Raw genomic sequence first — 15130 nt, forward strand, 5'->3', positions numbered from 1 at the left:
TCGAAAGCATGCCAGTGCAAGTAGATAAATAGGTACCACTCCGGCAGGAAGGTAAACGGTGTTTCCGTGCGCTCTGGTTTCTCTCATGGTGTTCTGTTGCGCCAGAAGCAGTTTAGTCCTGCTGGCCACATGACCCGGAAAGCTGTCTGTGGACAAACGCCGGCTCCCTCGGCCTGAAAGCGAGATGAGCGCCGCAACCCCATAGTCACCTTTGACTGTCCAGGGGTCCTTTACCTTTACCTTTGCCCTTTTGCAAGTCTCAGGTTAAAAAGCCAGGCTTGCGGACACATGTGGTTTGCATTCAGAGAATGTGTGGTTTTTCCCCACTGAAAAGTTCTAGTGCACCCCTAGTCACCATGTGAAGTGAAATGAGGAACCAAATGTGCTACCTAGAGAATGAAACTTTCGTACAGTGGTGCCCGGCAAGACGAATGCCTCGCAAGACAAAAAACTCGCTAGACGAAAGGGTTTTCTGTTTTTTGAGTCGTTCCGCAAGACGAATTTCCCTATGGGCTTACTTTGAAAGACGAAACGTCTTGCAAGTTATTGCGAGTTTGTTTCCTTTTTCTTAAAGCCGCTAAGCCGTTAATAGCCGCTAAGCCGCTAAGCCGTTAATAGCCACTAAGCCGCTAATAGCCGTGCTTCGCAAGACGAAAAAACCGCAAGACGAAGAGACTCGCGGAACGGATTAATTTCGTCTTGCGAGGCACCACTGTATTTTAAAAAGTGCTTTAAAAAATAGGAATGAAACCATGTAATTTGAATACAGTGGTACCTCGGTTTTGGAATGTAATCCATACTGGAAGACCGTTTGAGTTCTGAAACGTTCGAAAACCAAAAACTCAGTAGCCGACAGCCAGGCCTCATGATTTTGCACTCAGCGGAAGCCATGTTTCATGTTCGACTTCTGAGGCGTGTTCAAAAACCGAAGCATTTACTTCCGGGTTTGCAGCGTTTGAAAACCGAAACGTTTGTCAACAGAGATGATCGAAAACTGAGGTGCCACTGTATCAGATTAATTCGTATTTCTGAGTTTTAAAAAAGAATTTTGAGAAACTTACACGTTTTGGGAAATCAAGCGACGCAATATTTAATTTCTGTTCCTTCCCTCACTTTAGAACCTCCTACTGTAGGTGCGCTTGATCCACCGTACAACACTCCACTGCAGGAAAGGGTAGCAAAGGAACGAATTGCCTTCCCTTGTCCGGCCAAAGGTATGGAATGCAATGTTATTCATGCACCTAGAATCTCCTGCAATTGTTCTTGGAAACCTGAGGCATCTTCTCTGCCACATTGCCAGTAGCTACTCCTGGTAGCGTGGAAGAAAACCCAGATAATTGTTTTAAAAGTTCACTGGGTGTGCTGACATACTTCAATAGGAGTGCATAGTGGGTCCCAACTAAAGAAGAATGGCAACTTAAATATGCACAACTTGCAGACTTAACAGATAGAATAAGAGAACAAGAAAACATACGTTTAAAGAAGATTGGGAAACGTTTATTGAATATATGGGAAATAATTGTGTACAGATGAAAATGCTGGCAGGATTAAGATAAATTCAACAGTGTAAACAAGTTTTGATGGATGCAATAATGGAATACTGAATGTGTCAGGGAACTGCCATCGGAAGGACAGGAGGTGGAAGGGCTCACTGAGGTTGAGAGAGACTTAGCAGCTGAAGAGGGAACCAGCAGGGGGAGATCAGGAACTCCAAGGGAAAGTGAGTCGGAGGGATGGCTCAGAGACACTTCCAGCGAAAACAGTGGGGAGGTTTCAAGACCTCCTATAGGGACACCCACTCCTCGCCGGAAACTGTCGCGCCGAGAGTCTAGAAGACGTGTTTCCGTTAAGGAGCTTTTATGCTGGAAGAGATTCCGCAAGCGCCCACTTTCGGATTCTGCTAGCGACTGACGGAGCCATGCTGGAGGGGCTCCGTCGTAGGCAGAGGTTTGCGGATTTGATCAAACTCTGAGGGACTAGGATTTTACGCACAAGCAGCTCATCATCCCATCACAGAATGGTATAGGGTTTTTTTTCTAAAATATGCAGGGATTTATGATATGCAAAATGAACCATGGAAAGAGAAGAAGGGAAGTCATTGATATCTTAAGGATGTAAAAATGAGTATTTTAAATTGTAAAACAGAAAATTTAATCAAAATTACATACAATCTAAATGCATTGTTAGACAATCTCAGAGTGCTTTGTTCCTGGGTTGTTGTCGTCTCCATACAGGGCTTGTGTCAGTTAAATTACTGGCCTGTGTTTCATTGAAGACTCCCAAAAACCTTATTTTTAAAGTATTTCCGTTTTTAAGCGAAATTTTAGAAGCCACGTATAGCACGCTCTGTCCTTCTCTGCAGGTACCCCAAAGCCTGTAATAAAATGGTTGCACAATAACAAGGAGCTAACTGGAAATGAACCTGGCATTTCAATCTTGGAAGATGGCACCCTGCTGGTTATTGCTTCAGTCACACCATATGACAATGGAGAATACGTCTGTGTTGCGGTCAATGAAGCTGGAAGCACAGAAAAAACTTACAACCTGAAGGTTCATGGTAAACAAGCACCAAATATCTCTCTACTGCTATAGGGACGCGGGTGGCGCTGTGGTCTAAACCACTGAGCCTCTTGGGCTTGCCGATCGAAAGGCCGGCAGTTCGAATCCCCGTGACGGGGTGAGCTCCCGTTGCTCTCTCCCAGCTCCTGCCAACCTAGCAGTTTGAAAGCATGTCAGTGCAAGTAGATAAATAGGTACCACTGTGGCAGGAAGGTAAACGGCGTTTCCGTGCACTGCTCTGGTTCGCCAGAAGCGGCTTAGTCATGCTGGCCACATGACGCGGAAGCTGTACTCTGGCTCCCTTGGCCAATAAAGCGAGATGAGCGCCGCAACCCCAGAGTCGGTCACGACTGGACCTAATGGTCAGGGGTCCCTTTGCCTTTACCCAGCTACTTAGTAAGTTGAGGTAATTTTAATCTGTTTTAGTATTTTTACTATTGTTTGCTTCGAAGCAGGGTTGTAAATCTTTCCTGATTTTGCAGTGTTATATTTTGTAAAAACCACTTTGAGGGTGTGGTTTTTTTTCAATTTAGCAGTTTATAAATTTTATGAAATGAATAAATAGTTAATAAAAGAATATGTTTTTAAAAAGCAAAACCAAGTGCCCAAATATTCACATAAGTATTTATTCAGCTTCTTTGATTGCAGTTCCACCTGAAATCAGAGATCAGGACAAGGTGACAAATGCATCCGTGACTATTAATCATCAGCCCATCAGTCTGTTCTGTGAGGTATCTGGCAACCCGTTTCCCATCATCACTTGGTACAAAGCTGATGTTCAGGTATGTATAGGTGTGGTCGATTCTCCCCCGCCCTACAAGTAAAATAAATAAAACCGAACAAACTTAATTCCTCTTCCCCAGTAAAATCAACCTGAAAGCTTTCAGGAAGAACTCTGTAATTTAAATTTTTTGTGTGTGTGTACTAACTGCTCTTTGGTGACGCTTGTCTCCTTCGGATAGATTTGGACTGAGTGTTGCATATATTTAAGCAGTGTTTATACTTCAAATGGTAGGTTGCTGTGTGGCTTAATAATTACAATGGGCATTCCATGTAATCCCTTGCAAAGAACTGTACTTTGGTGAAAACAGTCATTTGTTAATTAAGAAGTATAACTCTAGTGGCTCAGAGTGTTCCCTGAATTCTCCCCTCTGCTGCCATGTCTTTTGCCTACCTATGTTTCTGCTGTTATTTCTATGCTTGCCCAATATTCTCATTTACCTGGAAGCCTGAGACTTGGAGCCAGGTTGAGTAGTGTGTTTGTGTGTAAATACAAATGCAAATTCAGCTCATCTGCATGTTTCATTCTGCAAGTTGAAGCTATAGCTCCTTACTCTAGGGTTTGGATTTTTCTTTGGGTATAGAATACCCATGCGCTTGCGTACCACTGACCATCAAGCAGCAAATTTGCCCAGTTGTGGACAAATTTAAGTAGACTATAGGTATACAAATCCATATATATATTTGTCAGGTGACAAACAAGGTCATTAATTGACCCTGTGAGGATGTCTTAAGACAGATGTCATGGTGTTTAGGTGCAAGATGTTAACAAGATGCCTGGCAGTTGAGTATGTTCTCTTCAGAATGTTGTAAAACAAATAATGTCCTACATCCAACTTTGATCTTTCCTTATTACTGTGTCCTTATTGAGTTGCTGGCAAAATCCCACCATTACAACAGTAGAATGCATATTGAAGGCTTTTGGCTTCAGAAATCATAGATTTTTATTGCGCTAGCCATAGGCCATGGCATACTTTTGGCTTCAGTGGACTATAGCTGTCTGTTGGCATGTTTGAGCCAGGGGGTAGAACCTATAGCCCTTCTGGTGTTGTTATACTCCAATTCCCATCATCTCCAGCCAGCATAGCCAATGGCTAGGGAAGATGTTGTAGTCTTCTTCTATGGTGATCACTCGTAGCCAAGTAAGATTGTTTTCCATGAACACAGTTTTAACGTAAGTCCGTAAGTGACTGTGGAGGCCAATTCTGGATCCACATGGCCTTCCACAGTGGGGACATAGGTTTCTGGGTGGGAGTTGATCACGGTGAGGGTTTGCCAAGTGTGCCTTCCTCTTAGCACATTTCTCCCTTTTGTCCTGAGTTTGGGCATCTTCAAAGTCAATGACACCTTTGGTAAAAGCTGTTCTCCAACTGGAGTGCTTTACAGGCCAGTGTTTCCCAGTTGTCGGTGTTTATACTACATTTTTTTAGATTTGAGAGAGCCTTTGAACCTCTTTTGTTGACCACCGGCATTACGCTTTCCATTTTCAAGTTTGGAATAGAGTAGTTGCTTTGGAAGATGATAATCAGGCATCCGCAGAACATGAGCAATCCAACGAAGTCGGTGTTGAAGAACCATTGCTCCAACACTGGTTATCTTTGCTTCTTCCAGTACACTGGCATTAGTTTGCCTGTCTTTCCAAGTGATGTGTATGGTTTACCTCCACCTGTGTCCAGCTTTTATATTTGTAAATAAACTCAAATATACCCACAGTAAGAGAAGGAAAGCTGTGATCCTAAATCTCCACTGCTTTGTGGGATATCTCCAGGAGAATGAACGGCTAAGGTAAAACGCATCTGAAGTCCCTAAGATGGTTGGGTGGTACCTCGTACTCCTTCTTTTGGCAACCCCTGCAGCCAAGCTGGTTCCATATACATTGCTCTGCTTTCTTTTGGTCCACACAGCCAAGAGAGGGAGTCTTGTCATCTGGGCAGCCCAGGACCTCTGTATACACTGCCCAGGCTTGCGCCCCGGGGGGTCCTTTCAGTGCTGCTAATGCAGCGGCTTGACTTCACCCCCAGAGGCGTACTCCATTGTCTCTCGAGACAGACAGGTGCTAACAAGTTGAATATTGCAAAAACACTAGTAAGTCTCCAGTGACGTCCTTCCAAAGCAAAGCAAACCTGGATAAACTCCGTGAGCCTGAAACTTTTCAATGTTTGGAGAAGTCGGTATTGAACAATATACAGTGGTACCTCGAAAGACGAATGCCTCGCAAGACAAAAAACTCGCTAGATGAAAGGGTTTTTCGTTTTTTGAGCTGCTTTGCAAGACGATTTTCCCTATGGGCTTGCTTCGCAAGACGGAAACGTCTTGCAAGTTTGTTTCCTTTTTCTTAAAACCGTTAATACAGTTGCGACTTGACTTCGAGGAGCAACTCATAGAACGCGGTGTGGTAGCCTTTTTTGAGGTTTTTAAAGCTTTTTGAGGTTTTTGAAGCTTTTCCAAAACTTTCCCGACACCATGCTTCGCAAGACGACAAAACTCATGGAACGGGTTAATTTCGTCTTGCGAGGCACCACTGTACCATATTTTTCGCTCCATAAGGCGCACCTGACCATAAGGCGCACCTAGTTTTTAGAGGAGGAAAACAATAAAAAAAATATTCGGAACGAAATAGTGGATGTATGATTTTTGTGGTTCATGCTTGTGGCCACAGACATGTTGTCTAATGGTGAATTTGGGGTGACCCAATGCAAAAATCCTGAGGATCCATGTGGACCCGTGCTTTGTAACCACGTTTTTGCACCATTGCAGCCCCAGGAAACAGTAGATGTGTGATTTTTTGGGTGCAGGCTGTAGCCATGGACATGCTATGTGATCTGATGGTGAATTTGGGGTGACCCAATGTAAAAATCCTGAAGATCCATGGGCTTTTACCTCCCCCCCTCCCAGGCAGCCTCTGCTAGTGGCCCTTATCTCTCTTCTAATCCCACCGATCAGCTGTTTCCTTTCAACACTCCCTTCCCTCTTGTTTGCCTTAGTGTCTTAGCTGGAGCAGTTTTTTGCTCCTCCTTTTCTTCTAATTTCTCTCCTTATTGCTTTAGTCTTCCTGTTTCCCCCCTTTGCAAGTTTGCTGTCTTTATCTCCCCCCTCCCAGGCAGCCTCCTTTATCTCTAGCGGCCTGTATCTCTCTCCCTGATCGGCAAACGATCAGCGGCTTTGTTTCAACACCCCCTTCCCTCTTTCAAAAAAAAGAAGAAAAAAGCATGATCTGCTTTTTGCCCCTGGGCAATTCAGCTCCAGGGACCACGCATTCACTCCATAAGATGCACAGACATTTCCCCTTACTTTTTAGGAAGAAAAAAGTGCGTCTTATGGAGCGAAAAATACGGTAAATCAGTTATTCACTTGTGCTCATGATGTGATGGGCTGCAAGAGTGGAAGGGTTATTATAGCTCTGGGCTATAGTGATTTTTCCAGTCCTGCTGCCTGCATCTTTGCCCTAGTACAGGGGTCTGCAACCTTTAAGACAAAAAGAGCCACTTGGACCCGTTTCCGAAGGAAAAAAAACTGGGAGCCGCAAAACTTGTCATTATAAAAATAACCTTTTTGTCACTTTTTTATTATTTCTTTGTTTGACCCCTCAGAATTACTCCTCCTCATAGAAATAAACGTTAAATTAACAAGTTACCTTTTTGTGTGTGTGTGTTCTTCACTCTCCTTCAAAACAGTGACCAGCGTACATGCCCCCTTTCAATGCAGCGACCAGCGTACATGCCCCTTACATGTAGCGGGCGGGCGGGAAGGTGACGTCGGGACGGTGCGTGACTAACGCACGCACCGCCCCCATGCGACGTCACAGCCAGTACAGCGCCCGCCACAGTGGGGAGTGTCGGGACACACAATGCGCCTCCTCCCCTCACTAGTATCTGCCCTGGAGCCGCGGCAAAGGTGTAAAAGAGCCACATGCGGCTCCGGAACCGCGGGTTGCAGACCCCTGCCCTAGTAGAAAACTAGTTAAGGAAACAACTGCCTCTTCAGATTTGGAAGATCATAGTGATAATTTATTGCCATCTGTAAAATTATTTAGCCTCTGCCATGACTCCTAATTGCAGATCATGCTTTATAACTTTCAGGAATACTTTTAAAGTATGACGGGCCTAATTAGGCCCAGGAAATGGTGTGGGCAAGTTAGATTATTCAGATGCTAGATTTGGGCAGGTGTTGAATTAGTTGCTCTTGGATTGTTTTCAGGTGGTGGAGAGCAGCACTCTGCAGATTTTGAACAATGGGAAGCTGTTGAAACTTCTTAAAGCTGCAACCGCCGATGCCGGACTGTATTCATGTAAAGCCACCAACATAGCAGGGAGCTCAGAGAAATTCTTCAATGTAGATGTGCGAGGTTGGTATTGTTAAAGATAGCAATCTTGAAAAAGTAGCCTTTAGTATTTCAAGTATACCTGACATTTAATATAAGCCTAAGTTATAGAACAGTGGTGGGGCACCTAATGGCAACTCAGGTTTTCTTGCCTCTTTTTACAATATCATCTAAGTGCCCTGCAGCCCTTATTAATTTTGTTTGTTTATACTTTTCAAGTTTATACATTTCACTAATTTTACAGTCATTTTTACATTTCAAAACTTCACTTCCTTCCCCCTCTTTCTGCAGTTCCTTAAATTTGTTTTTAATATCTTCTTTTAATATCCAAATTAACTTGATTTGCTCCTTTATTCATCTTCTTTAAATATATACTGCAGAGTGTTACAGTAATCCTGCCCATGTTTTGATCTATTTGCAATTTATCTGTAAAGATTCGATAAACCATTTCCATTCTTTTTTAAAACTTAAGTTATCTTGATTTCTTATTCTTCCGGTAAGTTTCTTATTCTTCCGGTAAGTTTCACCATTTCTGCATATTCCATAAGTTTTTGTATCCATTCTTCCTTTGCTAGGACTTCTGCTTCTTTCCATTTTGGTGCAAGTCACATTCTTGCCGCAGTAGTAGCATAAATGAATAAATTTATATACATTTTAGTTAGTTCTCTCCCTACAATTCCCAAAAGAACAGATTCTGTTTTTATTGGTTTGGTGTTTTTTTTACAAAGATTATTTTAAACATCCTTTTCATTTCATTATATATCATTTCCCAATAAGCTTTAACCTTGGCCCTTACTAATTTTGGTTGCTTCTTCTTTCGATGAGATCCAGCCCCATCTATAAGTGTCAGGGAGCATGATACATTTTGTTTAACCGCTCTCCTCCTCCTGTTTGACTAGTGATTCTCATTGTTTCCTTTCCCACCCAGTCCCACCCACCATAAGAGGTGCTGACACACCTAGCGAAGTTTCCGCCGTCCTCAACCACAATGCCACCTTGGAATGCAGAGTCAGTGGTACTCCTCTCCCCATTATCCAGTGGTTCAAAGATGGAAAGTAAGTGCCCTATCTTACATTGATGCAACATAGTAAAGAGAGATGAGGAACTGTTGTCTTCCTGTTCATATATCGGTAAAAGTAAACGTAAGCGTACCCCTGGAAGGTTAATAATAATAATAAATACCGTATTTTTCACCCCATAGGACGCACCGGCCCATAGGACGCACCTAGTTTTTTGGGGGGGAAATAAAGGGGGGGAAATTATTTTCCCCCTCAGGTGCGCTGCGCTAATCCCGAAGCTTGGGGCGTGTGGAGCTCAGCGCGCCCCAAGCTTCTGGGTGCCGGCAAGGTCTCTGCTAGCCATGGGAGAGCCGCACGGCTCTCCCACGGATAGCGGAGTGCTGCGCTAATCCTGAAGCTTGGGGCATGCGGAGCTCAGCGCGCCCCAAGCTTCTGGGTGCAGGCAAGCTCTCTGCTAGCCCTGGGAGAGCTGGGTCTCCCACGGCTAGGGGATAGCTTCCTGAAGCCTGGAGAGCTAGAGGGGTCGGTGCGCACCGACCCCCCTCGTTCTCCAGGCTTCAGCGAAAGCCTGCATTCACCCCATAGGATGCACACACATTTCCCCTTCATTTTTGGAGGGGAAAAAGTGCGTCCTATAGGGCGAAAAATACGGTGATATTTTTTTATTTATACCCTGCCTTCCCTGTTCAGAAAACTGGGCTCAGGGCGGCTAACGACAAATTTAAAACACTTAATTGATGCTACAAAAAAGCAGCATAAAATACGGTATAAAACGTGAATAACAATAAAATCAAAAATCAATTTAGGGGGGAAATCCATCCAATAAACATTAGATGATCACCAGGGCTAGCTGGCTAAATTAGTCCTATTTGGGCCAGTGAGGAGACCAGGGGAGAATTAGCTGTGGGATCCCAGAGCGGGTAATCTTCATAAAAAGGGGAGGGGGAGGGAAGGAAGGAAGAGGAATAAAAGATCAGGCTAAGTTCAAATTGAAAGCTAGGTGGAATAGTTCTGTCTTACAGGCCCTGCGGAAGGAAGTTAAATCCTGCAGGGCCCTGGTCTTATGGGACAGAGCATTCCACCAGGTCAGAGCCATCACTGAGAAGGCCCTTGCCCTGGTGGAGGATAATATGACTTCCTGGATAAGTCCATTCAAAGGCGACTATGGGGTTGCGGCGCCCATCTCACTTTCAGGCCGAGGGAGCTGGTGTTTGTCCTCAGACAGCTTTCTGGCTCATGTGGCCAGCATCACTAAACTGCTTCTGGCGCAACAGGACACCGTGACAGAAACCAGAGTGCACGGAAACGCTGTTTACCTTCCCGCCACAGTGGTACCTGTTTATCTACTTGCACTGGTGTGCTTTCGGACTGGTAGGTTGGCAGGAGCTGGGACGGAGCAATGGGAGCTCACTCCATCACGGGGATTCGACCCGCCGACCTTCTGATCGGCAAGCCCAAGAGGCCCAGTGGTCTAGACCACAACACCACCCAAATGGGTGCACACAGCTACAGTTGGGCCGCACATCAGTCCTCTTTTTTCCTTTCTTTGCTGGAACTCATCGAAACTCAGTTCTGGCACCCCTCAGGTGGGCACCATTGCCATTCCATCAGAACAAGGGAGGCATTTGTGGTGAGTTCCTGCACCTCTTTTTTCCTAGGAAAAAACAGCACCGGTTCTTTTTAATACAGCTGTTTTGTGCAAGAGCCGTTCTGTGCAAAAGAGCTCCCATAAAATAAACGAAGAAACAAAAAAATGTGAACGTGGTTGGGAAGAGGCAGGCGGCGTCCTTTCCTTTGGGCCGATGGAAGCAAAACAAAGTAGGGAGTGTGGTGACAGATGGCAGCACATGAAAAGCAAAACAAAGATACAACCCACAGACAATGTGCTTCAGTGTGTTCACAGTTGAGTAACACACAGTTTTATATTGGAATTTCTTCTTTTATGGGATTGCTTGGGAAAATCTAAATTTAGCTGGGGGAGGGGGGGTGCAGGTTGCCACTTGGATGAAAGGGATTTCCCCCCTAGGAAAAAGTAGAGACATAATCACCTTTAAATTCACATAAACTGATTGGCAACCCCAGATAAAAGTTAAAGCTGCTCATATGCCCAGTTCAGTAAGTGTGCATGCACATGAAAGCTCATACCAATAACAAACTTGGTATGGGATGCAGGTAGTGCTGTGGGTTAAACCACAGAGCCTAGGGCTTGCCAATCAGAAGGTCGGCGATTCGAATCCCCGCGACAGGGTGAGCTCCCGTTGCTCGGTCCCAGCTCCTGCCAACCTAGCAGTTCAAAAGCATGTCAAAGTGCAAGTAGATAAATAAGTACAGCTCCGGCAGGAAGGTAAACAGCATTTCCGTGCGCTGCTCTGGTTCGCCAGAAGCGGCTTAGTCATGCTGGCCACATGACCCGGAAGCTGTACGCTGGCTCCCTTGGCCAATAAAGCAAGATGAGCGCTGCAACCCCAGAGTCGGCCACGACTGGACCTAATGGTCAGTGGTCCATTTACCTTTTTAAGGTGCTACTGGAAGGAATTTTTTTATTTTGTAGCAAAAGGTTACTCATGTTCCCCCAAAATGTAATCACAAAGCCCAGGGAAGCTCCTCTTCTACCTGTCGTCTACTGATTTGGCAGACACACTGACATATGCTAAAACATTATTTTCAGCCATTCAGCTTTAGTAAATGAACACCGCCATGGCTTTTAGGAATGTAAAAACCTGCTGAAAACAGGTACTAGACCATACCTTCTTGTGACGTTTGTAGTCCCAGGGTGAAACAAGGCTTTGTGTAAACCGAGGCAGCAGGTTCTCACGGCTTTAAGATCAATCTGCAGATGTCATTTTCATATCTTTTCAAAAAGCAGCTGCATGAACAGCGGTGTATTGGAAACTTGTGAATGGAAGCCTTAATGAAATGAATGTGAGTGACCCCAGGAGACATTGCAAGTGGATCAAGCCTATTATTTCATTTGTTCGGCAGCATAGAGAAGAAGGTGAAATGTTTTTACAGATGCGCAGAGTTACATTCCAGCACAGTATACTGCAGAGTTGAGATTTTGAGCCTCTGAACTACACATCTTCCGGGAAAAGCCCATTAAGGGGATTGAACTTGGCAGTACAAATGTTAGTTGGACAACAAAAATGAGTATATAAATATTCTTGGACAAATAGCATTAGCGTTTCGTAATGCAGGCCAGTGGCCAAAGTGGATATTCTAATGGCAACTGCAACTTGGAAATCTGTACAGTGTAGAACACTGCCGGTAGCTGTTACCTGATGCTTTATCTTTGGGTATTTTGGAACCACTTTGGGCTCATTTGCACACAGGTTCAGATGGTTAAGATTGAGGAAGGGAAACATTTGGCCCTCCAGATGTTGTGAAATCACAACTCCAATCAGCTTTGACTATTGGCCAAGCCGGCTGGAGCTGATGGAAAATGTGGTTCAGGAATCTCTGGGGCGGGGGGGTCAAAGATTTTCCCATTATAGAATCTAGTCCAACCCCCCCTGCAATGCAGGAAATTCAGCTAAAGCATCCATGACAGATGGCCATCCAATCTCTGCTTCAACCCCCCCAAGGAAGGAGATCCCAAGTTAAGAAGTTTAATAATTGAATAAATGCTGTCAGACTGTGGCTTCGAATTGTTTGGGCACATCTACATAACAAATAAAGGGATGCGGGTGGCGCTGTGGGTTAAACCACAGAACCTAGAGCTTGCCGATCAGAAGGTCGGCGGTTCGAATCCCCACGACGGGGTGAGCTCCCGTTGCTCGGTCCCAGCTCCTGCCCACCTAGCAGTTCGAAAGCACGTCAAAGTGAAAGTAGATAAATAGGTACCACTCCAGCGGGAAGGTAAACGGCGTTTCCGCGCCCTGCTCTGGTTCGCCAGAAGTGGCTTAGTCATGCTGGCCACTGTATGCTGTACGCCGGCTCCCTTGGCCAATAAAGCAAGATGAGCGCCGCAACCCCAGTCGGCCACGACTGGACCTAATGGTCAGGGGTCCCTTTACCTTTAATTTCCCTTTGGTTGCACCAAGTTTGTGAGGAGGTTAGGCATTTTCATTCCAAATGCACATTTCTAAATGCAGTTTGATATGTTTACAGAGCAGAGGACTGCACCAGAACATTTTAGGAAATATGAAAACTAGTGAATATCTAAGTTCAATGTCTGTATTTTAGTCCGAGAGGTATGGATCAAGTCACAGTTCCTACTGAAATCTGCAGAGATCTGAGATCCTCATGCATGTCCAGCCATAACCCTACTAGGTCAACCTGCTGCACAAAAATGGTGCGTCTGCATTACAAAATTCAAATCAATGTGAAAATCTACTGAATTGTCACAGCGTCAACAAATTAAGGAACTGTGGAAGCTGCAGTTCTAAGCAGGAAGCTAGGGATCAGCAAGCAGTCACCCTTAGGGTTTCACTGAACAAAATCACATTGTTCCAACATTTAAACCTGGCTCCTAACAGTTTACATTTGTTATGTAAAGGTAAAGGCACCCCTGACCATTAGGTCCAGTCATGGCCGACTCTGGGGTTGCGGCGCTCATCTCGCTTTATTGGCCGAGGGAGCCAGCGTACAGCTTCCGGGTCATGTGGCCAGCATGACTAAGCCGCTTCTGGCGAACCAGAGCAGCACACGGAAAGGCCGTTTACCTTCCCGCTGGAGCGGTACCTATTTATCTACTTTCACTTTGACGTGCTTTTGAACTGCTAGGTGGGCAGGTGCAGGGACTGAGCAATGGGAGCTCACCCCATCGCGGGGATTCGAACCGCCGACGTTCTGATCGGCAAGTCCTTGGCTCTGTGGTTTTACCCACAGCGCCAATTAGTGCTCAATAAAAAGGTCATCTGGAAGTGACATTGTAGTATATCTTAATAGGTGTATCATTTAAATTTTGATATTATGCCAATAAAGGCTGAATGAATGAATGAATGAATGACGGTGTTGCTTGGAAATTTCCCCTCGCCCTTGCATCTCCCCTGAATAATCTGATTTAGAAGATGTGGGGACCTTTCAGAACAGCAATGGAGGTGGTAAGTGGAGGAATGAAGGGGGAGGGGGGACTGCTAAATATTTCCATGATCCCCATTTCATTGGTGGGAGACTCATTTTGCCATCAGTTTGGGTATCCCAGCTGGATACACCCGTTTGGTTACAATAACCCAATACTGATGAGTTGAAGGAGTGGTGTATTCCACATAGTGAAATCCTAGGCATGTTTATGCAGAAATAAGTTCCAGGTTATTCATTGTGGTTTGTGTGCACCCACAGTATCACAGAAGTTGTGGTGTTTTTGTTTTTGTTTTCCTCCAGGCCCCTCTTCTTAGGGGATCCTAATCTTGAGGTTTTGGATGAAGGCCAGATCCTGCACATTAAGAGTGCTCGGAGAATAGACAAAGGGCGCTATCAGTGCAGCGCAGCCAATTCTGCTGGCAAACAGTTTAAGGAACTCAAACTCACAATTCACGGTAAGTAACTTACATATGCATGATCTTAGCAAATCTTTTCTGTTTGTTTTGGTAAGGAAAACAGTGGAAGCGCTTGATAATCCTGGCTAACACACACACACACACACACACACACACACACACACACACACACACACACACCTCAGTGCAAATGCATTTTAGTTTATATCATTTATTCCCAGGCACATAGCGCAATATCCCAACTGCAACAGAGAGAATTAACAAATTTAAAGTTTTCTTATTTGTTGCTCCCAAGATTCCAAAAAAACCTGCCCCCTCTCCAGCTTTTGAACCAGCAGAAACTCCTTATTCTTTATTGGGCATTTGCTTTGAGATACTTTATAGGAAGTCATTCGTAAATGAAATAAGCAGACAACATATGTTAAAAAAAAAAAAGTTGTTAAAAGTGCCTGAAGACTGCCGGATTAGTAAGGTGATTCTTTTTGCTGAACCCGTTTATCTCGGAAGGAGTTAATGGGGGATCTTTGTCAGGAAAGCTTGACCTCACTTCTTAGTTAATTTCAGCGTAAGTAGAGAATTTGCAGACATTCTCCAGGGCATAGATTGTGAGCAGAACCGAAGGAAGGAAGGAAGGCTGGCAGAAAAGAACGTAGCAGAGATTTATGTGGGGGTTGTAATTATTGTCTAGCCCTGACAGAAGCCAGGCAGAACAACTTGAATCTCATGTAATAATTGAGACAGGAAACTTGTGATAGACTGCCAGAATGCTTTAAGAGGAGGTCATTAGCGATCTTGCACATTAAGGCTGCATTGGAGTGCAGAGAGAACAAAAACAGACAGGAGACCGAAAAGGAGGGGAAAAAGGGAATAATCTGTGTGGGGTGTGGGGGCAGTCTGTGCAATGCAAACTGACCACATGTTCTGGGCCTTCAAAATAGAACAGGGCAGACGATGTAGGTTTGAATGGGACAGTATATCCAATTACCTTTCCTAGACTCTTTGACCCCAACTGC

The 15130-nt window shown here is 44.7% G+C and overlaps 1 protein-coding gene across 4 annotated transcripts in view; it reads left to right on the top strand.

Annotated features, from left to right (window-relative positions):
• The window catches only part of HMCN1 (hemicentin 1), a 314549-nt gene that overhangs the window by 142073 nt on the left and 157346 nt on the right, over positions 1-15130 (top strand). For all 4 annotated transcript variants that reach the window (XM_077928329.1, XM_077928326.1, XM_077928327.1 and 1 more), the window contains 6 exons: positions 1119-1214; positions 2363-2557; positions 3208-3341; positions 7537-7684; positions 8589-8715; positions 14002-14156. In XM_077928329.1, the coding sequence (XP_077784455.1) occupies positions 1119-1214; positions 2363-2557; positions 3208-3341; positions 7537-7684; positions 8589-8715; positions 14002-14156 (855 nt within the window). The remainder of the gene's footprint in view (positions 1-1118; positions 1215-2362; positions 2558-3207; positions 3342-7536; positions 7685-8588; positions 8716-14001; positions 14157-15130) is intronic.

This window comes from Podarcis muralis, chromosome 5 (assembly GCF_964188315.1).
Source record: "Podarcis muralis chromosome 5, rPodMur119.hap1.1, whole genome shotgun sequence".
In the NCBI taxonomy this organism is placed as follows: Eukaryota; Metazoa; Chordata; class Lepidosauria; order Squamata; family Lacertidae; genus Podarcis; species Podarcis muralis.